Here is a 21,851-nt window from a genome sequence, read left to right on the forward strand (position 1 = left end):
TCGTCCACATGAAATGTTCTATCATTCTAGGTGGTAAAGACCGGTTTCGCGTATTTGAATCTCTTACGACAGCTGTCATGATTAAATGTGCTTCTACTGAACATTTTAGTTGTATCATTTTGTGTAAATGATGTAGAAATTGAAATATAATGGTAAGACACCAATGACTAATATTTTTATCCATGCAGTGGAACATGCTATAATGAATTTTTTAAGTCTTGACCCCCCTCGGTTTCAACATCTCCAGTCCCCTCCTAGTATATATTGGAATATATGTATTTAAAGATTTAAATAGAAAACCTTCACAAAGAAATGAAAAATATATACACGATTTTAGTACGAAATTAATTCATTTAATTATTACACGTTGCACTCATGTCAACACTGATTGGGATACTTTCTACATTTTGCTGAATCATGGCTAAAATTATATAGTAGAATCTCTAAAAATGCAAATTTTTCATATTGGTTAGGGGAGTGACAAAAAATAAATAATTATGCGACTAAACTAATCTTACAATGAATTTACAAAGAACGATGAGTATTTGACAATCTAATAGATCTAGTTAAGGGCAAGAGTACTTACGGTCAAAAATAAGTCAAAAATCGGTGCTAGCGGTAGATTCTAGAATCGCCCGTTATAATTATACTCTATTATATAATACTAATGTTTTTATTTAACGTTATTCTTTCGAAATCCTTCACTGGAAACATTAATTTTGTTAATAATTGTTTCGATCTTATTTGTAATAATGTTCGATAATATAGAAATCTAGTCTTAAAATCGGTATTTCTAAATACCGGCAGAAGTAATGAAAATTATTATTTACTATAAAATTTATTATAACTACAAACATAGATTAAGTTTCTAACTACAACTTCCCAACACATAACACAATTATGTATCACAACTCATCTTCTACTGAAAATTTGAGAACATACACTCTGAAAGTTGGAGACACGAATGAATCATTGCATACACACCATCTACTTCACACGATTCCAACCAGCAATTTTCAAGAGCATATACTTTCATACTATTCTAAAACAAGTTCCGCCGACTAGACGAATCGATTAATTGAACAAACACATAAAAAAACCCGCGCAAGCGCTGCACTAACTCATGCATCCCCTATCGATGCTTCGCTACTTTCTAACAACGGCTTCATTTCGCGATGTCGAACGAACCAGTGATCACAGAAGGCGACAGCAACAGCAACAGCAACAGTGACTACAGTCTTCAATTGAATCGATGGTTCTTAAAACCGATTGGTGCATGGCCATCGTCTCCATCCACCACAAGACTGGAAAGGATTGTTTCATTTATTTTAAACATCATTTGCTTCACCTCCGTAATCATCACTGCGATTCCTAGTCTATTAGTAATGATTCTAGAAGACGAAAGCATTTACATGAAACTGAAGACACTGGGACCTGTCAGTCATTGGTTCGTCAGCAGCGTCAATTACACGGCTTTGTTAATGCGCGGCAGGGACATACGACATTGCGTAGAACACATGGAAGCTGACTGGCGAACGGTGACTAGGGAGGAAGATCAACGCGTGATGATGCAAAACGCGAAATTCGGCCGCTATGTAGCTGCTTCGTGCGCCATTTTCATGCAGGGTGGCGTTTTATGCTTTTGCTTTGTGACAGCGTTAACTACAACCGAGATTCAAATTGGAAACGAGACGAGGGTCTTACACGTGTTACCTTGTGCAGTATACAAGAAGTTAGTGAATGTCGATGAAAGTCCAGCAAACGAAATCATGCTTTTCCTACAAATTTGGGCCGCACTTATCGCGAACTCTAGTACGGTTGGAATTTTTAGTCTTGCAGCAGTGCTAGCTGCTCACGCGTGTGGTCAACTAGACGTGATTATGGCGTGGATTACTGAATTTGTTAAGGAAACGAGAAAACAGAAGGAAACTAGCAGTTTTCGGGAAATTGGAGTAATCGTGGAGCGACACCTGAGGACCTTGAAGTAAGATCTATTTTTAATTCTTTCTTTTTATTAGTTGTTTCGAGGGTGATCATTGGTATTATATTATGTGTTAATTACAGTTTTATCTCGTGCATCGAGGATGTGATGAACAGGATATATTTTTTAGAGATGTTCAGGTGTACGATGGATATATGTGTAATTGGCTACTATATTCTTTCGGTACGTATTAAATATATTATTATTATTTGTCTGTTTTTACAAATCACATTCAGGGTTCAATTTTGCTTATTATTATGTTATTCATTGTACGATTTCTTTTTAGGAATGGGCTGACCACGATATTCAGAATTTATCTACGTATTTTATGATGCTCATTTCAATCTGTTTTAATATTTTTGTAATATGCTACATCGGTGAAATATTGACGGAACAGGTATTTGAGAGTTGTTAACACTAAAACTACCACTGTAGCCAAAATGAATAATTGATCATTTTGAATAGAAATTCTATGGATTTGAAACTATGCATTTTCAATGACATGAATGATCCTTTCTTTTCATATATCTTTCTTATACTTCATATATCTCTCTTTTGGTATCTCTCTTACACGTTTTATATTATAGCCGTTTGTAGTCCTAATATTAATGTTATTGTCAAGTGATGTAAATATTAATATCAAATAATATAAATACGAAAAATCAAAATCGCGATCACTACTAATTAAACAAACTTTTCTCAGTGCCAAAAGGTTGGGGAGGTGGTTTATATGACAAACTGGTATTATTTACCCGATAAAATAATCCTCGACTTGATTTTGATCATCGCACGATCGAGTGTGGTCGTTCATATCACTGCTGGAAAATTGGTTCACATGTCTGTATATACATTCGGTGATGTATGTCAATTTATCTCTTCTTTTTACTCTCCTGTGTATGTATGTTCGTCCACGTAAAATATTCTGTTATTACAGGTGGTAAAAACTGGTTTCGCATATTTGAACCTGTTACGACAAATGACGTGATTAAATTTTAACAGATTTTTTATTTATTTCTGTAGATGATGTAAAATTTGAAATACAAACAATGGTAATACAATCATGATTAATATTTTTTTATCAGTAGAGTAGAATGTGCTATATTTGAGATTTTTTAACCTTTGAGCTACGAACCTTTGAACCATAAACCTATGAACTTTTTAGGTCTGTATCCTCATTGATTGTATCATTTGTTTTTTTTTTCTATACGAAAATGCGTATATATGCATATTTTACGATTTAAATAGGAAATCTTTCACAAATATGAAAAATATAAGCATAGAACTAACGTACAATTAATGTATTAAATTCTTACACGATGTATTCGTATTTCAATTGATTAATATACTTTCATTGTCTTTCAAATACCATTCGCGGGATTTGTATGATGAACATTTTCCTCCTTGGTCAACGTAATCAAATAATCGAATTTGTGTTATACATATAAAAAACAAACAGTCCATTAAGAGCCATCATAATATACTCGTGAGAATAACTACTATGTGCTATGGCAATGATACGTGGCGCTTCTTACGTTCCAGTTTTACGTATATATAACAGAAAGTACCCTAAGAAATATGACAAGTCTTCACGAATGAAAATTCATCCCTTAGAAAGTGATTTCTTCGACCTGCTGCAAAATAGGCAGCATATTCGCGTATTGCTGATGCTAAAAAAAATCAATTAATCCATGACCCTAAACATCATGAATTCTGTGATACTAAAATCGTAAATAAGGCATAAAGTATTTCATGCAGTACAAGCAAGAACTCCGAAGGGCTTGAACCCTTTGAAAGGTAACAGCTGCACCATGGCGACGCGAGGTCACCATTTTACCATAGCATTAAACTTGAAACTTGAGGGTTTCAGTCGACAAACGATCCCCGCGAAGTAGTCATGGTAGACCTGTCTAGTGAACCACCGATATTTAACACTTTTTACCCTCGTGATATACTATCCAAGTGTATGACAGCTCAAAGATGAAGATCAAAACTATTGGTCTGTTGCATAAAACACACGGAACTCAACTATCAGGTCGTTAAAAGTGCCAGTGATCGCGAATTGATGTTGAAAAACGCGAGATTCGGACGTTCCATTGTTTTCGTAGCTGCATTGTGCGCGTATAGTGGCGTTCTGGTTTATAATGTAACTGAAGCCTTTAAGAAGATTGTGTTTCATGTGGCAAATGACAGTTATTTCATGTGTTCGTTACCTTGTCCGATTTAGACAAATCTGTTGGTCGCTAGATTCAGCCCGACGAATGACATCGTGCTCATTGTACAGACTTTTTCTGGCATCATCGTGGCGTGGAAGCTTGTTGCTTGGACGCTACCCTAATGATCCATGCAAGTGGTCCATTGAACGTGGCGATGACCAGGTTCGATAGTTTGGTGGATACGAAGGTCAAGGAGGAATAGAAAGAAGAGAAAGGAATTATTGTTGAGCTCACCTGCAAACATTAAGGTATTTACTGGTTATTGTATTGTTATTTATACGGTTGCTTATACTGTGACATCTGAAAAAAAAATTTTTATTTGTTTACGACATACTTTTTTATGATATTTTACTTAATCGAACTTTCTCAACATATTCAAACTTGAAACAAATCTATGACACCGAACTAGTTGCTCCATAGTTCCATTTTTTTATATATACGGTGTAAATTTGAATTTATTATATTTTAATTTTGTAGAAGATTAAAATTGTCGTACAATTTTCATAGAATTTACATCTAATGCGCTAGAATTTTAAATATTTAATATAAATAAACGTGTATTCTATCTTTCTGGTATTTAAATCTTCTTTCGTGCATCTCAACATCGCGCCATGTTGTAGACTCTATTTATACTAAACAAACAATTATATTTGCAAAATGCTGGATACTTCTAATGATATAGTAAAGGGTTTTACCCATTTAGTGCGAGAGAATTTCTACGCTTTCTAGATTCCGTATTCCGGTTTCTCTAAACAATGTAAAACAATAGTGTAAAAGACGAAATAATGTCTATACATCTATCGACGTTATCACTGAAGAGTTTACATCTCCTCTATACATGTATGGACTACGTACTGAACATCAAAAGAAATTTTATTTTTAATACAGTTAATTTTATCGTGCATCTTGCAACGTTTCGAAATAAGCAATACTGTGAATAACACATAAAATTCAGGCAGCAGTCAGTGTGTTAAATATCAATGTACATAGCATTATTTTAAACCATTAATTAATTAAACCATTATTTTCTACTTACATCTATATGTCCTTTCACATGAAACATTCTATCGTACCAAGTAAAAATCGGTCTCGAATATTTGAATTTGTTACGATAAATGATATGATTAAATACGTTTCTAATGAATGAATTTTCTAGTTGTACAATTCTTTGTAAATGCTACTGCAGAATTTGAAATACAAACAATGGTAAGACGTAATGATATAATAAATATAATAATCCATTTTAAAACCTATGATAAACAATTGTCAATCTAATAGATTTAATTAAGAACAAGATCACTTACGAAATAAAACATTAATGAAGCGGTAAACCGAAGAATCGTACATTGTAGCTATACTCTTCTATTGTTTCGTGTTTTTATAAAAAGCCATTCTATCGAAATCGTTCATTGCAAACATTATGATTATAAATAACGCGTTCCGCTTCGTAATACTATTCGATAATATACAAACGAAATTTTAAAATTGGCATTTGTAAATATCGACAAAAGAATGAAAATTATTATATCATTTATCATGAAATTCAACAATTCACAAGCACAAATTAAGACAGCTATAACTTCCAAGCACCTAACATACGTACGGATGACTAGCCACTTCTTCTTAAAAATTTTACAACAAATACAGTTAACGTAGGGAGGGATATGAATCATTACACGCACGCCATCCACTTCACAGCATTGTAACCAACAATTTCCAAGCGAGTATACTTTTCAACTTTTCTAAAACAAGTTCTACCGACCAGACGAATCGATCGGTAGAACAAGTACCTAAAAAACACGCGCAAGCGTTGCACTGCTGCATACATCCCCCATTGACGCGCGGCTGCATTCTAATAACAACTTCACTCCACGATGTCGAACGAAGTAGTGATCATAGAAGCTGACAGCAACAGTGACTACTGTCTTCAATTAAATCGGTGGTTCTTGAAACCGATCGGTGCATGGCCATCGTCTCCATCCACCACAAGACTGGAAAAGATTGTTTCATTTATTTTAAACATCATTTGCTTCACCTCCGTAATCATCACTGCGATTCCCAGTGTATTGCTACTCATCCTAGAAGACGAGAGCATTAACTTGAAATTGAAAACCCTAGATTTCTTGAGTCATTTGTTTGTCAGCAGCTTTAATTATAGTACCTTGTTATTACACAGCAAAGACATACGACAATGCGTAGAACACATAGAGGCTGACTGGCAATCAGTGACTAGGGAGGAGGATCAACACGTAATGATGAAAAACGCGAAATTCGGTCGCTATGTAGCTGCTTCGTGCGCTATTTTCATGCAGGGTGGAATTTTGTGCTTTTGTTTCGTGACAGCATTAACTACAGTCGAGATTCAGATTGGAAACGAGACAAGAGTCTTACGCTTGTTGCCTTGTGCAGTATACAAGAAGTTGGTGAACGTCGATGAAAGTCCAGCAAACGAAATCATGCTTTCCCTGCAAATTTGGTCTGCTCTTATCGCGAACTCTAGTACAGTTGGAATTTTTAGTCTCGCAGCTGTACTAGCTGCTCACGCGTGTGGTCAACTGGACGTGATTATGGCGTGGATTACTGAATTTGTTAAGGAAACGAGAAAACAAAAGGAAACTAGCAGTTTTCGGGAAATTGGAATAATCGTGGAACGACACCTGAGGACATTGAAGTAAGATCTATTGTTAATTCGTTTTTTCTTGTTGTTGTTGTTTCGAGAGTGATCAGTGGTATTATATTACGTGTTTATTGCAGTTTCATATCGTGTATCGAGGTTGTGATGAACAAAATATATTTATTGGAAATGTTGAGATGTACGATGAACATATGTCTAATTGCCTACTACATTCTATCGGTACATATTTATTATATCTTTATTGCGTGTTACTTTCTTTCCACATAAGATATAAATTTATTTTTCTGTATATTTGTTCTATACTTTTTACGACTGCTTCTTAGGAATGGGATGAGCATGATATTCGAAATTTGACATCGTATTTTATGATGTTCCTTTCAATCTGTTTTAACATTTTCGTAATATGTTACATCGGTGAAATATTAACGGAACAGGTACTAATGAGACATTAACTCTCTAATTATAGAACTACCAAAGTTGCGGAGATTAGGAAATAACCATTTTTCATGTAACTTTCATAAATTCATGATGATAAATTTTTGGTGATTTGAATGATTTGTTCATGTATCTTTCATTTTAAGTTCTTTGGTACTTACATGTTTCATACTTCGCCATAGTATTAATACAGAGTGGTATACAACAAATCGAAATCACGATGATTAATAGAAGAAATTCTTAACAGAGCAAGAAAGTTGGAGATGCCGTTTACTTGACAAACTGGTATTATTTATCCAATGAAGAAATCCACGACTTAATTTTGATCATCGTGCGATCGAGTATGGTCGTTCAATTGACTGCAGGGAAAATGATTCATATGACTATTAATACGTTTGGTAGTGTAAGTTATTTTGATACTAGTATTCAGACCTGTATTGTCTGTTTACGTTAAATATTTTGCCATTTCAGGTGGTAAAAACAGGTTTTGCATATTTGAATCTATTGCAGCAAATAATGTAATAAAATGGTATCTTGGAAAAATGTTATTGGGGATGTTAAAGCATAATAATAATTAGAAAATTGATATATTCTTATAATCAATTTTACAAACTCTAATAAATAGTTGAATATATAATACGTCTACGTAAGACCAAGGGAACATACAGAGTAAAAAATCTATCGGACGGTAAATTATAGAACCGTCCATTGTAGCCACACTCCATTATACTTCTGTTTTTATTACGTATTATTTTTTCGAAATTCATCATTGGAAAAATTAATTTCACTAATAATTTTTTCTTCGTAATACTATGCGTTGATATAAGAATTGGCATTTGTAAATATCAACAGCAATAATACAAATTATTATCATTTATCACGAAATTCAACAATTCACAAGCACAAATTAAAACAGCTATAACTTCCAAGCACCTAACACACGTATGGTTGACTAGCCACTTCTTATTAAAAATTTTACAACGTATACAGTTAATGTAGGGAGGGATATGAATCATTGCACACACGCCATCCACTTCACAGCATTGTAACCAACAATTTCCAAGCGAGTATACTTTTCAACTTTTCTAAAACAAGTTCTACCGACCATACGAATCGATTGGTAGAACAAGTACCTAAAAAACACGCGCAAGCGTTGCGCTGCTCCATGCATCCCCCACAAATGCACGGCTGCTTTCTAATAATGACTTCACTCCGCGATGCCGAACGAAGCAGTGGTGATAGAAGCTGATAGCAACAGCAACAGTGACTATAGTCTACAATTGAATCGATGGTTCTTGAAACCGATCGGTGCATGGCCCCCGTCTCCTTCCACCACAAAACTCGAAAAGATTATTTCATTTGTTTTGAACATCATTTGCTTCAGCACCGTAATTATCACTGTGATTCCTAGTTTACTACTAATAATTCTAGAAGATGAGAGTATAAATTTCAAATTGAAGGCACTGGGTTTCGTGAGCCATTGGATCGTCAGCAGCCTTAATTATACAACTTTGTTGTTGCATAGCAAAGACATACGACAGTGCATAGAACACATGGAAAGTGACTGGCGAACGTTAATCAGAGAGGAGGATCAACACGTGATGCTGAAGAAAGCGAAATTGGGTCGCTATGTAGCGGCTTTTTGCGCCATTTTTATGCAGGGTAGCGTTTTATGCTTTTGTTTCGTGACAGCATTAAATACAGTGGAGATACAAATTGGAAACGAGACGAGAGTTTTACACGTGTTACCTTGTGCAGTATACAAGAAGCTAGTAAACGTCGATGAAAGTTCAACGAACCAGATCATGCTTTTCTTGCAAGTTTTGTCTGCAATTATTGCAAATTCTAGTACGATTGGAATTTTTAGTCTTGCAGCAGTCCTAGCTGCTCACGCGTGTGGTCAGTTAAACGTTATTAAGTTATGGATCACTGAATTTGTTAATGAGGCCAGAGGAAAAAGGAAATCCGATGGTTCTATTCAAATTGGAGCAATCGTGGAACGACACCTGAGGACATTGAAGTAAGATCTTTTCCCTATTCCTTCTTTGTTGGTGTCTCAGTACTGATCTTCGGGATTATATTGTATGTTAATTGCAGTTTTATATCGTATATCGAGTATGTGATGAATAAAATATGTCTCTTGGAAATGCTAAGATGCACAATGGATATATGTGTAACTGGCTATTACATTTTATCAGTATGTAATTAATATATATTTCTTGTTTGTCTATTTCTTCCGGATTAGATATAACTTTACTTTTCTGTATAATTGTTTTTTTCTGTTTACGATTCCGTCTTAGGAATGGGCTGAGCATGATATTCAAAATTTGACTTCGTATTTTATGATGCTCGTTACAATCTGTTATAACATTTTTGTAATATGTTACATCGGTGAAATATTAACAGAGCAGGTATCAGCAACACATTAACACTCTAATTCTAAAATAACCAGAGTAATCAAAATTAATAATTAATCGTTCTTCATACAATTTTTATAAATTCACAATGGCATATTTTTAGTGATTTGAATGATTTTTTCATGTCTTTCATTTTAAGTTCTTTGGTACCTACATATTTCATACTTCGCCTAGTATTAGAACGGAGTGATATAAATGAAGCAAATCGTAATCGTGATGATTAATTCAACAAATTCTTAACAGTGCAAGAAAATTGGCGAAGTCGTCTACATGACGAACTGGTATCACTTACCCGGTAAAACAATCCTCGACTTGATTATGGTCATCGCACGATCAAATGTGGTCGTTCAAATCACTGCCGGAAAATTAGTTCATATGTCCGTTTATACATTTGGTAGTGTAAGTTTATTCGATACTCTTACTCATAACTGTATTGTCTGTTTACGTGAAATATTCTGCCATTTCAGGTTGTGAAGACAGGTTTTGCATACTTGAATCTGTTNGCAGCAAATGACGTAATAAAATGAACTCCTGGAAAAATATATTGTGTTTTTAATAACTTAGTATATAAAGTACAAAATATACGTAAATAGCGCATAAAATTTTGTATGTTAAGAATTAACAGGCTAGAAGGCGTAAATGTCAAATAGAAAAAATTCTTTGTTTTGTTCAACTTTGTTATTTCCGTATTTAATTACGATTGAAATACATTAAGAATGAGACTACAAAAGACTTTGAAATGAGATCTAATCACGATACAGGAATCTATGTCTATGCAAGTAAAATTGCCTTAATATAACCTAATATCGACTTGTAAATGTTTTGACCGTTAATTGGCTGATGTAAAATGGGAGTATAAATTAAGCTTCAGTAATTACAGTAAAAATACTAAGGCTAAGGTTAAGATTTTTCAGCCACATCCGAATATTTGATACAAAAATGTTTTAAATAAAAGTTATTTAGCTTTCAACCGTCTAGATAGGTAGCACGAATGTGATCTCTGAAGTCTCTGCGGTGTTCATAGTTGGAGTTCACAGTTCACAAACCTTATCACAGATGTTCCAACCGAGTGGATGCTTGTCGCGTGATTTATTCAAATCAAGAAGAATGATTTCCAACGGCGCGTTGAAAAACTTCTGGATGGAGAACAATGACCAACACCCTGCGATGCCAACACGGATCTGCAAATAATAATCAATATTAATAACATTCAATAATAATAAATTTTACAACCTCCAAGAAATGACTGATAATCTCATAGATCTAGTTAAGAACAAGAAAATTTACAAAATTAAAAAATCGATGGGGCGGTAGAACGAAGAATCGAACGTTATAGCTACACCCCTCCATTTTATCCACGTTTTTATAAAATGCTACTCTATCGAAATCCAAAATGCAAAGATTACAATTATAAATAACATGACCCACTTCGTAATACTATTCGACAATATACAAACGAAATTTTAAAATTGGCATTTGTAAATATCGACAAAAGAATGAAAATTGTTATATCATTTATCATGAAATTCAACGATTCACAAGCACAAATTAAAACAGCTATAACATCTAAGCACCTACGGATGACTAGCCACTTCTTATTAAAAATTTTACAACGTACACAGTTAATGTAGGGAAGAATATGAATCGTTGCACACGGGCCATCCACTTTACAGCATTGTAACCAACAATTTCCAAGCGAGTATACTTTTCAACTTTTCTAAAACAAGTTCTACCGACAAGACAAATCGATCGGTAGAACAAGTACCTAAAAAACACGCGCAGGCGTTGCGCTGCTCCATGCATCCCCCACTGACGCTGCTTTCTAATAACGACTTCACTCCGCGATGTCGAACGAAGCAGTGATCATCGAAGCTGATAGCAACAGCAACAGTGATTACAGTCTTCAATTGAATCGATGGTTCTTGAAACCGATCGGTGCATGGCCATCGTCTCCATCCACCACAAGACTAGAAAAGATAATTTCGTTTCTTTTAAACACCGTTTGCTACAGCACCGTAATTATCACTGCAATTCCCAGTGTAGTGCAACTGATTCTAGAAGACGAGAGCATTAACTTGAAATTGAAGAGCCTAGATTTCTTGAGTCATTTAATCGTCAGTAGCTTTACTTATAGTGTGTTGTTATTACACAACAAAGACATACGACGATGCGTAGAACACATGAAAGCTGACTGGCGAGCAGTGACCAGGAAGGAGGATCAACACGTAATGATGAAGAACGCGAAATTCGGTCGTTACGTAGCAGCTTTTTGCGCAATTTTTGTACAAGGTAGCGTTTTGTGCTTTTGTTTCGTGACGGCACTAAATACACTCGAGATTCAAATTGGAAACGAGACGAGAATTTTACACGTGTTACCTTGTGCAGTATACAAGAAGCTGGTAAACGTCGACGAAAGTCCAACAAACGAATTCATGATTTTCTTGCAAATTTGGTCTACTTTTATCGCAAATTGTAGTACAGTTGCGATCTTTAGTCTTGCAGCAGTTCTAGCTGCTCACGCGTGCGGTCAGCTGAATGTTGTTATGTTATGGATTGTTGAATTTGTCAATGAAGCCAAAGTAGAGAGAAGAACCGATGGTTTTATGAAAATTGGAATAATCGTGGAACGACATCTGAGGACATTGAAGTAAGATCTCTTTTCAGATTATTTTCTTGTGTGGCTTCTAAGAGCGATCATTTGGATTACATTAAATGTTAATTGCAGTTTCATATCATATATCGAGCGTGTGATGAATAAAATCTGTTTTTTGGAAATGTTAAGATGCACGATGGATATATGTGTAATTGGCTACTTCATTGTGTCGGTACATAATTAGCATATTTTTATTGTCTGCCTGTCATTTTTCACAGTGGATATAACTTTATTCTTCTGTACAATTGTTCTATTCTTTTTACGATTCCATCTTAGGAATGGGCGGAGCATGATGTTCGAAATTTGGCATCATACTTTATGATGTTTGTTGCAATCTGTTATAACATTTTCATACTATGTTACATTGGTGAACTGTTAACGGAGCAGGTATCAGCAACACATTAACTCTCTAATTCTAGAATTAGCAGGATAATCAAAGTTAATAATTAATCGTTCTTAATACAACTTTTATAGATTCAATGGTACATTTTCGGTGATTAGAATGATTTTTTCATGTGTCTTTTATTTTAAGTTCTTTGTTACCTATGTGTTTCATACTTCGCCCTAGTGTTAATACGGAGTGATATAAACGCAACAAATCGAAATCGTGGTAATTAATTTAACAAATTCTTAACAGTGCAAGAAAATTGGCGAAGTCGTCTACATGACGAACTGGTATCACTTACCCGGTAAAACGATCCTCGACTTGATTATGGTCATCGCACGATCAAATGTGGTCGTTCAAATCACTGCCGGAAAATTAGTTCATATGTCCGTTTATACATTTGGTAGTGTAAGTTTATTCGATACTCTTACTCATAACTGTATTGTCTGTTTACGTGAAATATTCTGCCATTTCAGGTTGTGAAGACAGGTTTTGCATACTTGAATCTGTTNGCAGCAAATGACGTAATAAAATGGACTCCTGGAAAAATATATTGTGTTTTTAATAACTTAGTATATAAAGTACAAAATATACGTAAATATCGCATAAAATTTTGTATGTTAAGAATTAACAAGCTAGAAGTTGTGAATTTCAAACAGAAAAAGTTCTTTGTTTTTTCCAACTTTGTTATTTCCGCATTTAATTACGATTGAAATGCATTAATAATGAGACTACAACGAAATTTGAAATGAGATCTAATCACGATACAGGAATCTATGTCTATGCAAGTAAAATTGCCTTAATATAACCTGATATCCATTTCTAAATATTTTGGCTGTTAATTAGCTGATGTAAAATGAAAACAAAAATTAAGCTTCAGTAATTATAGTAAAAATACAGGTTGAACCACGTATGTAACTTTCGCGAAGATTTTTCAGCCACATCCGAATATTTGATAAAAAAATGTTTTGGATGAAAGTTATTTAAGTTTCAACCGTCTGGAATTTACGATACGAGAAATTTATTGAAAATTGTTGTTTTTAATAACACTACGTATTCCTGTCTTCATACTACTTTGACTGATATTAAGATTTGTTCAATGTTATACTGTTCTTTGATCTGAAAACAACCCTAAATTTAGAAGTATTAGATTAAACAGAGGAAATATTATCGTTGAAGATTATTTTATTTCAACCAAGTCACGACAAGGTGGCCTTGAGTCCTTATTGAAAAAGCAATATTTAGGAAATTTTTTATATAGCTTATATGTTACAAGATAATTTTCAGTATACAGTTCCCTTAAATTTTTTCTGTCACAAATTCCAAAAAAATAATTTCATTCGACTTGACACTCGGCAATACTCTCCCTGCACTGAGCAGGCATAGTGATATTCTGGCATGCAACGTGAATAAAGGTTTTAAGAAGATGATGTTTCGTGTGGAGAATGGCAGATTTTTCATGTACCCGTTACCTCGACCGGTTTAAACGAACCTATTGGGCATTAGATTCAGACGAATGAGATCGTGCTCACCATGTAGATCCTTTCTAGGATCATCTTGACCACTGTCACGGTGGGAGCTTCTGATTGAGTTGGTGGGGTGTACTATGAAGGTGTGTTTAATCATACATCATTGTCTTACGGTATGTTTCAAAATAGGAATAAAAGAAATAATTTATATATTGAAAATGTGTGCATATCTTCTAGTTAGAGTTAAAATGAATCAAACATTGAGATATCTTTTAACATAAATAAATTAGCGTTAAATACAGAAGCGTGACTCATACGTTGACTTTTCTACTTAATTCGCACTAGCATTTGTACGACACACATATTTTAATTTCTCAGGAAAAATTGAAGGATATGATAATTGCATACGTTATTCTGTATGCATCTATGGTGTTTAATATATTCATATTCTGTTATATCGAAGAAATAGTTACTGAACAGGTAAGAAAATAACAAAAAAGGAGTATTTATATTAAACCTCAAACTATCAAACACACGATAGGGTGAAAGATTTGGGAAAAAGTGTATATGACTGAATGGTACCGATTACCTCACAAAACTGCTCTCGGTCTAGTCCTGGTTATTTCAAGATCGAGTATGGTGGTCAAAATTACTGCTGGAAAATTCGTACAAATATCTATCACAACCTTTGGCGTCGTAAGTATCGATAATACATAGATGTTTAAGATATAATTGATAAAATATTTGTATTTTATCTATTGTTAATTGTTTGGATACAATAAAATTACTAATAATGTTTCCCTCGTATTAGTATTCGATGATATAGAAATCAAGCTTTAGAACTGGCATTTCTAAATACCGACAAATATAATGCAAGTTATTGTATCATTTATTATGAAATTTCTTATAGTCACTAGCAGAAATTAAATCAACTGCAACATCCTAGCACATAACATACTCACATATCACTATCCACCATCCACTAAAAATTTGAAAACATACACTGTTAAAGTTAGGGACACGAATGATTCATTCCATGTACGCTATCCGCTTCACATGATTGCAACTGACAGTTTCCAAGCGTATATACTTTCATAGTATTCTAAAAAAGTTCTACCGACTAGACGAATCGATCAGTTGAACAAATAGCTAAAAAACTCGCGCAAGCGTTGAACTTCTGCCAACATCCTCTATATGTAGACGCTTGGTTTCTAACAATGGCATTATTTCGCGATGACGACCGAAGTAGTGATCATAGAAGGTGACAGCAAGAGAAATAGTGACTATAGTCTTCAATTGAATCGGTGGTTCTTAAAACCGATCGGTGCATGGCCATCGTCTCCTTCCACGACAAGACTCGAAAAGGTCGTTTCAATTATTTTAAACATCGTTTGCTTTAGCACCTTAATTCTTACTGCGATTCCTAGTTTACTAGTAATAATTCTGGAAGACGAGACGTTCAACTTCAAATTGAAGACCTTCGGTTTTGTGAATCATTGGTTCGTCAGCAGCTTTAATTACGCGGTTTTATTAATGCACAACAAAGACATACGAAAGTGCGTGTCATACATAGAAGCTGACTGGCGAACAGTGACCAGAGAGAAAGATCAACATGTGATGTTGAAAAACGCGAGAATCGGTCGCTACATAGCGGCGTTCACCGCCATTTTTGTGCAATCAAGCGTCTTGTGCTTTTGTTTTGTGACAGCATTAAATACAGTAGAGATTCAAATTGCAAACGAGACGAGAGTTTTACATGTGCTACCTTGTGCAGTATACAAAAAGTTGGTGAACGTTGACGAAATTCCAACAAACGAATTCATGCTTTTCTTGCAAATTTGTTCTACTGTTATCGCAAATTTTAGTACAATTGGGATCTTTAGTCTCGCAGCAGTTCTAACTGCTCACGCGTGCGGTCAGCTAAATGTTATTACGTTATGGATCGCTGAATTCGTCAATGAAACCAGAGTAGAGAAGGAAACTGGTGATTTTATACAAATTGGAGTAATCGTAGAACGACATCTAAGGACATTGAAGTAAGGTTTTTTAAAAATCTTTTTTTTGTGTGGCTTTTAAGGGCGATCATTTGGATTATATTATGTGTTAATTGCAGTTTTATATCATATATCGAGGATGTGATGAATAAAATCTGTTTGCTGGAAATGTCAAGGTGCACGATGGATATATGCGTAATTGGTTACTACATTCTATCGGTACATAATTACTATACTTTTATTGTTTACCTGTTATATTCCACAGTAGATATAACTTTAATTTTCTGTATAATTGTCCTATTCTTTTTACGATTTCGTCTTAGGAATGGGCAGAGCATGATATTCGAAATTTGGCATCGTATTTTATGATGTTCGTTACAATCTGTTTTAACATTTTCATAATATGTTACATCGGTGAATTATTAACGGAACAGGTATCAGCGAGACATTAATACTCTAACCCTAGAACTAACAGAGTAATCAAAATTAATAATTAATCATTTTTCATATAACTTTTATAGATTCACAATGATACATTTTTGGTAATTTGAATGATTTTTTCATATGTCATTCATTTTTTCAATTTCTTTGGCACCTACATGTTTCATACATCGCTCTAATGTTAATACGGGATAATATAAATTCTGGAAATCAAATTCGTGACGACTAATTCAACAAATTCTTAACAGTGCAAGAAAATTGGTGAAGTCGTTTACATGACGAACTGGTATTATTTACCCGGTAAAACAATCCTCGACTTGATTATGGTCATCGCACGATCAAATATGGTCGTTCATATCACTGCAGGAAAATTAGTTCATATGTCCGTTTACACTTTTGGTAGTGTAAGTTTATTCTATACTTGTACTCATAGCGATGTTGTCTGTTCACGTGAAATATTCTGCCATTTCAGGTCATAAAGACAGGTTTCGCATATTTGAATTTGTTGCAGCAAATGATGTGATAAAGTGGAATTCTGAAAGGATATTATAAGAAAATGTCAACAAATAAATAAGTCGACGATTGAACTAATTTTATGATTAATGTTACAGACTATAATACATGATTGACAACCTAATAGATCTAGTTAAGTGTAAGAATACTTGCGGTGTAAAAAATCTATGGGGGGATAGGTTGAAGAATCGTTTGTTATAGCTATACTCCATTGTTCTCATGTTTTTATTACATGTTATCTCTTCAAATCCTTCATTGGAAACATTATAATTATTCGTAATGTTTGTTCGTAATACTATTCGATAATATAAAAATCAAATCCTATGACTGGCATTTGTGAATACCGACAGAAACAATGCAAATTATTATACCATTTATCATCCAATTTATCATAAGCACAAATTAAATCTACTACATCTCCATAGCACCTGACACAATTATGTACCGCGTTCTACCTTCTACTAAAAATTTGAAGGTATACACTATTAAAGTTAGAAACAGAAGTGATTCACTGCACGCACACCATTTACTTCCAACAATTGCAATTAACAGTTTCTAAGCGTATATACTTTCATACTATTCTAAAACAAGTTCTAGCAATTGATGAATAGATCGGTAGAATGAATACCTAAGGACCTCACACAAGCGTTGCACTACCCCATGCATCGCCCATAGTTGCACGAATGCTTTCTAACGACAGTCTCACTCCGCGATGACAACCAGAACAATGATCATAGATACTGATACCAACAGCAACGGTGACTACAGTCTTCAACTGAATCGATGGTTTTTAAAACCAATCGGTGCATGGTCCTCGTCTTCTTCCACCCTAGTTATTGCACCCTTGCGTTCATTAAAACTCTCTTTGTGCTGCTTGTTCCCTATTTTTTTATTCTTTTCTTCTTATTTCTTTTCCAATTTCTCGAGCTATCATAGAACTCTTCTCTCTCGTCTTCCGCTCACTACATCTTCTAACCTGATACCTCCTGCGGATTTCCTATAGTCCCTTGTTAAATATTCTAAATTCCCGAATCTACACCCGTACAGATAACATCTTACTTCCAGATCATGATTACAAGGAGGACATAAATTTAAGCATTCGATGGAATCCTTGAATTTAAAAATTGATCGGTCCATTGTCAATTTTTCAAAACGAATATACGAACATTAACATGAGCGCTCCTTAAAGTATAATATAGTTTAAATACATCCTACGTAATGTTCCTGTATATTGCACAAAAATTTATTTGAACTGTTGTTTATACATTATACCCTTATGTTGTTAATTATCCAAATGCGATTAATATTTTATATTAATTTTAATCTTGCTGAAATACCGGAACTTGTGAACTTCAATATCGCTTTAGTTTAAATAGGAAAGAAGAGACTTTGTCGATGTTGCGAAATAACTATCAGTCTACAGTTTTCTTAAATTCGTTCCGCTATAAATTCGGAAAGAATAACATCACTCAACTGAGCATTCGGTAATATTCCCCTTCCTGGATAATTTTAATAAAATTGTGACAGAAGTACTTACATCTGACGCGATACGAAGAAATAATATGAGAAATTTCCCCGAATGGGAATTTATGCTGCATAAATTGGTCCCTTCAACCTACTGCGAAACAGACAACACACTAGTGCACTACTGTCACCTGAAAAAATCAATCAATCGATTACCCTCAAACGTCATCAATCCTGTCGTACTAAGGTCGTAAATAATGCATAAAGTGGTATAAGCTCCAACTGAGAACTTAGAAGGGCTCGAACCCTTTGAAAGGTAACAGCTGCACTATGGCGATACGGGGTCGAGAAAAAATTCGCGCACGCGCCATTTTGCCATGGCATTGTACCTGAAACTTGAGTAATTCACTCGACAAACGACCTCCGCAAAGTAATCATGGTGGACGTGTCTAGCGAACCACCGATATCCAACGCTTTTTACGCTCATGATTACGAATACAGCATCCAAGTGAATCGTTGGCTAATGCAACCGATAGGAGCATGGCCAAAACTTACTAAGACAAACAGAACGCAAAGATTATTCGCAAAATTGTTGAACTTTATTTGCCACTCGTTGATTATTCTCACAATCGTACCTTGCATATTGTACATTGTGTATGAAGCTGAAAACTCGAAGACAAGGATGAAGATCATTGGTCCAGTGAGTCATTGGCTGATGGGAGAATTGAATTACTGTTGTCTTTTGTCGAAAACCGACGACATAATCCGTTGCATAAAACACGTGGAACGCGACTGGCAGGTCGTTGAAAACGCCAGCAGTCGTGAAATGATGCTGAAGTACGCGAAGGTTGGACGTTTCATCGCTTTCATAGCTGCATTCTGTATGCACAGTGGCGTTCTGGCTTTCAACATAACTAAAGGCTTTAAGAAGATGATGTTTCTTGTTGGGAATGACAGTTATTTCATGTATCCGTTACCTTGTCCGATTTACACAAATCTGTTGGACGCTAGATTTAGTCCTGTGAATGAGATCGTATTTGTCCTGCAGATCCTTTCTGGCCTCATCGTGACGTCTGTCACGGTGGGAGCTTGTGGTTTGGCAGCTGTTCTAACGATGCATGCAAGTGGTCAATTGAATATGGTGGTGGCCAGGTTGGATAATTTGGTGGATACGAAAATCGAGGAGAAACAGGAAGCACAGACGGTCGCTCAGAGGAAGCTTGGTATTATCGTTGAACATCACCTGCGAACATTAAGGTTTTGAATGGTTATTGTGCTGTTATTTGTACATATATGTCTCATTTACTGATATTTATTATTTGATAACATCAATGAGACTATGTTATTTATTTTCTTTTTTTTCTTTTTGTTGTATATTTAAATTCTAGCCAAAATTTACAAAGTATGATAATATCGCGAGTTATCGTGTAGTTATACATGTTTCATTTATTGAATACGGCATCTTGTAGGATATACTGTTATTTAATTCTTCTATTGATTATTACTTGTACTTATAATTCATCTTTTTCCAATAGTTAAAGTTTAAGAATTCAAGCAAGACATTTAATTTAGATACTAAGTAAAAGAAACATGAAATTAATGTAACAGCATCACAAAATAACTCAATCATATATTATAATAATTAATAATTCAATCATCATTTTTTATATTAGATTGATTTTCTATGATGGATATATACATATATTTATTATTTAGTAATGATATTTCGTGGTGAATTTTTTATGATGAATTCATATGACGATAATATTGCTTTCAGTCTCATAGCCTCGATAGAAAAAGTTATGAACATTATATGTCTCGTTGAGTTGGTGGGATGTACGATAAACATGTGCATGATCAAATATTATTTTCTCACGGTATGTTTCAAAACAAAGTAAAAAAATGATGGTAAATATTTACAAAAAGAGAGCCACTATATATATCCACAGATCGGCCTGAGTTTTGGAGCTATATGCAAACATATATAATATCGGTCGGCCATAATTTCGAAGCTGGATTGATTTAATAATAATACTAGTCCGATCACCGCGTTACGTCGTAAGGTGGCATACCAACATTGTTCATATCAATACCGACAAAGCGATTAACACTTTCACGTCCGATGGTACCAATGTGTTGTGAAGTGCAGGCCAAATTTTAGTGTCCGGTGACACCACGTTGGTATCACGCGCAAGTTGACCCTTTACGTAGAGATTACGAATTTGAAATTTTTTACCAAAAAACGCCGGTTACTGTTTAAAGTTACCAATAACTTTACGCGGAAGTCAAAGTGTTAATACTAGTACTGACACGATCCAATTCGGAGGCTAAGACCAACAACTTTACATGTACAGGAAAAAAGCTCATACACTCAGCACTCAACATATTTCAAAATCATCCAAATCGGTGGTGACTTCCTTTTTGTGTATATTTACCAAAACAACTTAGAAATATTTCTCTACAATATCATCTAGTTAGAGCTAAAATGATTCAGTGAGCTACCTTCTAACATAAATAAATTTTTCAAAGTCAAAATACAGGACCGCGACTCATACGTTGTCTTACCTACTTAATTCGCATATTTATTCATACGATACATATATTTCAATTTCACAGGAAAAATCGAAAGATATGAGAATTGTATATGCTATCGTGTATGCATCCATGGTGTTTAATATATTCATATTCTGTTACATCGGAGAAATAGTTATTGAACAGGTAAGAAAGTAACAATAAAGGAGTTTATATTAAACCTCAAACTATCAAATACACGACAGGGCGAAAGAGTTGGGAAAAAAGTGTATATGACCGAATGGTACCGATTACCTCGCAAAACTGCTCTCGGTTTAATCCTGATTATTTCAAGATCGAGTACGGTGGTCAAAATTACTGCTGGAAAATTTGTACAAATATCTATCACGACCTTTGGCGTCGTAAGTATCGATAAAATATAGATATACTTATGATATAATGGACAGAATTCTTGATACAATTTACAGCTAATGCAGATAATAGCTAATGTAGAATTTTATATAATTAATACAAAGTCATGTATATTCTGTCTTTCAGGTGTTTAAAACTTCTTTCGCGTACCTCAACATGATCCGCACGATGTTATAGAGCATTTACATACCGCATGAAGAAGAGCAGAGTAATCGTTCCTTGTTATTTTCTATGTGATACCGCAATGTATTATATCGCATCAGTGGCATATTCGTCACTGATGACCGACAAGGCCAGAAATAAAGTAC

General features: G+C 34.6%; 6 protein-coding genes and 1 long non-coding RNA gene across 11 annotated transcripts; 6 read left to right on the top strand and 1 right to left on the bottom strand.

Annotated features, from left to right (window-relative positions):
- Positions 1 to 576: 576 nt before the first annotated feature.
- On the top strand, positions 577 to 3,011 carry LOC122572291 (odorant receptor Or2-like). 2 transcript variants are annotated; one of them, XM_043737097.1, is made up of 5 exons: positions 577 to 1,984; positions 2,065 to 2,164; positions 2,268 to 2,378; positions 2,685 to 2,840; positions 2,916 to 3,011. In XM_043737097.1, exons 1-5 carry the CDS (start codon positions 1,176 to 1,178, stop codon positions 2,964 to 2,966), a joined length of 1,227 nt encoding a protein of 408 aa, XP_043593032.1. In that variant the 5' UTR covers positions 577 to 1,175; the 3' UTR covers positions 2,967 to 3,011. The 2 variants fall into 2 exon arrangements, with proteins under 2 accessions (XP_043593032.1, XP_043593027.1); XM_043737092.1 differs by having other exon boundaries at positions 2,685 to 2,981.
- Positions 1,209 to 19,377, bottom strand: LOC122572435. Its single transcript, XR_006318452.1, has 13 exons — positions 19,236 to 19,377; positions 18,990 to 19,154; positions 18,674 to 18,791; positions 16,921 to 18,578; positions 16,432 to 16,650; positions 13,021 to 13,259; positions 11,447 to 11,648; positions 10,728 to 10,862; positions 9,974 to 10,212; positions 5,985 to 6,185; positions 4,192 to 4,428; positions 2,734 to 2,945; positions 1,209 to 1,304 (listed from the first exon to the last, which is right to left on the bottom strand). It is a non-coding gene; the product is annotated as an uncharacterized LOC122572435 (long non-coding RNA).
- LOC122572319 lies at positions 4,443 to 7,875 on the top strand. 2 transcript variants are annotated; one of them, XM_043737167.1, is made up of 5 exons: positions 4,443 to 6,865; positions 6,949 to 7,048; positions 7,153 to 7,263; positions 7,512 to 7,667; positions 7,736 to 7,875. In XM_043737167.1, exons 1-5 carry the CDS (start codon positions 6,069 to 6,071, stop codon positions 7,784 to 7,786), a joined length of 1,215 nt encoding a protein of 404 aa, XP_043593102.1. In that variant the 5' UTR covers positions 4,443 to 6,068; the 3' UTR covers positions 7,787 to 7,875. The 2 variants fall into 2 exon arrangements, with proteins under 2 accessions (XP_043593102.1, XP_043593111.1); XM_043737176.1 differs by lacking the exon at positions 7,153 to 7,263.
- On the top strand, positions 8,454 to 10,208 carry LOC122572267. 2 transcript variants are annotated; one of them, XM_043737041.1, is made up of 4 exons: positions 8,454 to 9,284; positions 9,362 to 9,461; positions 9,565 to 9,675; positions 9,925 to 10,208. In XM_043737041.1, the coding sequence occupies exons 1-4, from the start codon at positions 8,482 to 8,484 to the stop codon at positions 10,153 to 10,155; spliced, it is 1,245 nt and encodes a 414-aa protein (XP_043592976.1). In that variant the 5' UTR covers positions 8,454 to 8,481; the 3' UTR covers positions 10,156 to 10,208. The 2 variants fall into 2 exon arrangements, with proteins under 2 accessions (XP_043592976.1, XP_043592987.1); XM_043737052.1 differs by lacking the exon at positions 9,565 to 9,675.
- On the top strand, positions 11,306 to 14,579 carry LOC122572217. 2 transcript variants are annotated; one of them, XM_043736964.1, is made up of 5 exons: positions 11,306 to 12,328; positions 12,407 to 12,506; positions 12,611 to 12,721; positions 12,972 to 13,127; positions 13,196 to 14,579. In XM_043736964.1, the coding sequence occupies exons 1-5, from the start codon at positions 11,526 to 11,528 to the stop codon at positions 13,430 to 13,432; spliced, it is 1,407 nt and encodes a 468-aa protein (XP_043592899.1). In that variant the 5' UTR covers positions 11,306 to 11,525; the 3' UTR covers positions 13,433 to 14,579. The 2 variants fall into 2 exon arrangements, with proteins under 2 accessions (XP_043592899.1, XP_043592908.1); XM_043736973.1 differs by lacking the exon at positions 12,611 to 12,721.
- Positions 14,688 to 17,214, top strand: LOC122572361. Its single transcript, XM_043737242.1, has 3 exons — positions 14,688 to 16,224; positions 16,302 to 16,401; positions 17,096 to 17,214. The coding sequence occupies exons 1-3, from the start codon at positions 15,422 to 15,424 to the stop codon at positions 17,144 to 17,146; spliced, it is 954 nt and encodes a 317-aa protein (XP_043593177.1). The 5' UTR covers positions 14,688 to 15,421; the 3' UTR covers positions 17,147 to 17,214.
- On the top strand, positions 18,800 to 21,810 carry LOC122572299 (odorant receptor 4-like). The gene is made up of 5 exons (XM_043737111.1): positions 18,800 to 19,857; positions 20,378 to 20,477; positions 21,217 to 21,318; positions 21,378 to 21,533; positions 21,670 to 21,810. Exons 1-5 carry the CDS (start codon positions 19,037 to 19,039, stop codon positions 21,718 to 21,720), a joined length of 1,230 nt encoding a protein of 409 aa, XP_043593046.1. The 5' UTR covers positions 18,800 to 19,036; the 3' UTR covers positions 21,721 to 21,810.
- The last annotated feature ends 41 nt before the right edge of the window (positions 21,811 to 21,851 follow it).

Source organism: Bombus pyrosoma, linkage group LG2 (genome assembly GCF_014825855.1).
Source record: "Bombus pyrosoma isolate SC7728 linkage group LG2, ASM1482585v1, whole genome shotgun sequence".
Lineage (NCBI taxonomy): Eukaryota > Metazoa > Arthropoda > Insecta > Hymenoptera > Apidae > Bombus > Bombus pyrosoma.

Coding starts and splice junctions, on each gene's coding strand:
- LOC122572361 (XM_043737242.1), top strand. CDS start 15,422: ATGACGACCGAAGTAGTGATCATAGAAGGTGACAGCAAGAGAAATAGT. Junction 16,225..16,301: donor CGACATCTAAGGACATTGAA/GTAAGGTTTTTT, acceptor TGTTAATTGCAG/TTTTATATCATATATCGAGG. Junction 16,402..17,095: donor TTGGTTACTACATTCTATCG/GTACATAATTAC, acceptor CTGCCATTTCAG/GTCATAAAGACAGGTTTCGC.
- LOC122572299 (XM_043737111.1), top strand. CDS start 19,037: ATGGTGGACGTGTCTAGCGAACCACCGATATCCAACGCTTTTTACGCT. Junction 19,858..20,377: donor CATCACCTGCGAACATTAAG/GTTTTGAATGGT, acceptor TATTGCTTTCAG/TCTCATAGCCTCGATAGAAA. Junction 21,319..21,377: donor GAGAAATAGTTATTGAACAG/GTAAGAAAGTAA, acceptor AATACACGACAG/GGCGAAAGAGTTGGGAAAAA.
- LOC122572319 (XM_043737167.1), top strand. CDS start 6,069: ATGTCGAACGAAGTAGTGATCATAGAAGCTGACAGCAACAGTGACTAC. Junction 6,866..6,948: donor CGACACCTGAGGACATTGAA/GTAAGATCTATT, acceptor TGTTTATTGCAG/TTTCATATCGTGTATCGAGG. Junction 7,049..7,152: donor TTGCCTACTACATTCTATCG/GTACATATTTAT, acceptor ACTGCTTCTTAG/GAATGGGATGAGCATGATAT.
- LOC122572267 (XM_043737041.1), top strand. CDS start 8,482: ATGCCGAACGAAGCAGTGGTGATAGAAGCTGATAGCAACAGCAACAGT. Junction 9,285..9,361: donor CGACACCTGAGGACATTGAA/GTAAGATCTTTT, acceptor TGTTAATTGCAG/TTTTATATCGTATATCGAGT. Junction 9,676..9,924: donor GTGAAATATTAACAGAGCAG/GTATCAGCAACA, acceptor AATTCTTAACAG/TGCAAGAAAATTGGCGAAGT.
- LOC122572291 (XM_043737092.1), top strand. CDS start 1,176: ATGTCGAACGAACCAGTGATCACAGAAGGCGACAGCAACAGCAACAGC. Junction 2,165..2,267: donor TTGGCTACTATATTCTTTCG/GTACGTATTAAA, acceptor ATTTCTTTTTAG/GAATGGGCTGACCACGATAT. Junction 2,379..2,684: donor GTGAAATATTGACGGAACAG/GTATTTGAGAGT, acceptor AACTTTTCTCAG/TGCCAAAAGGTTGGGGAGGT.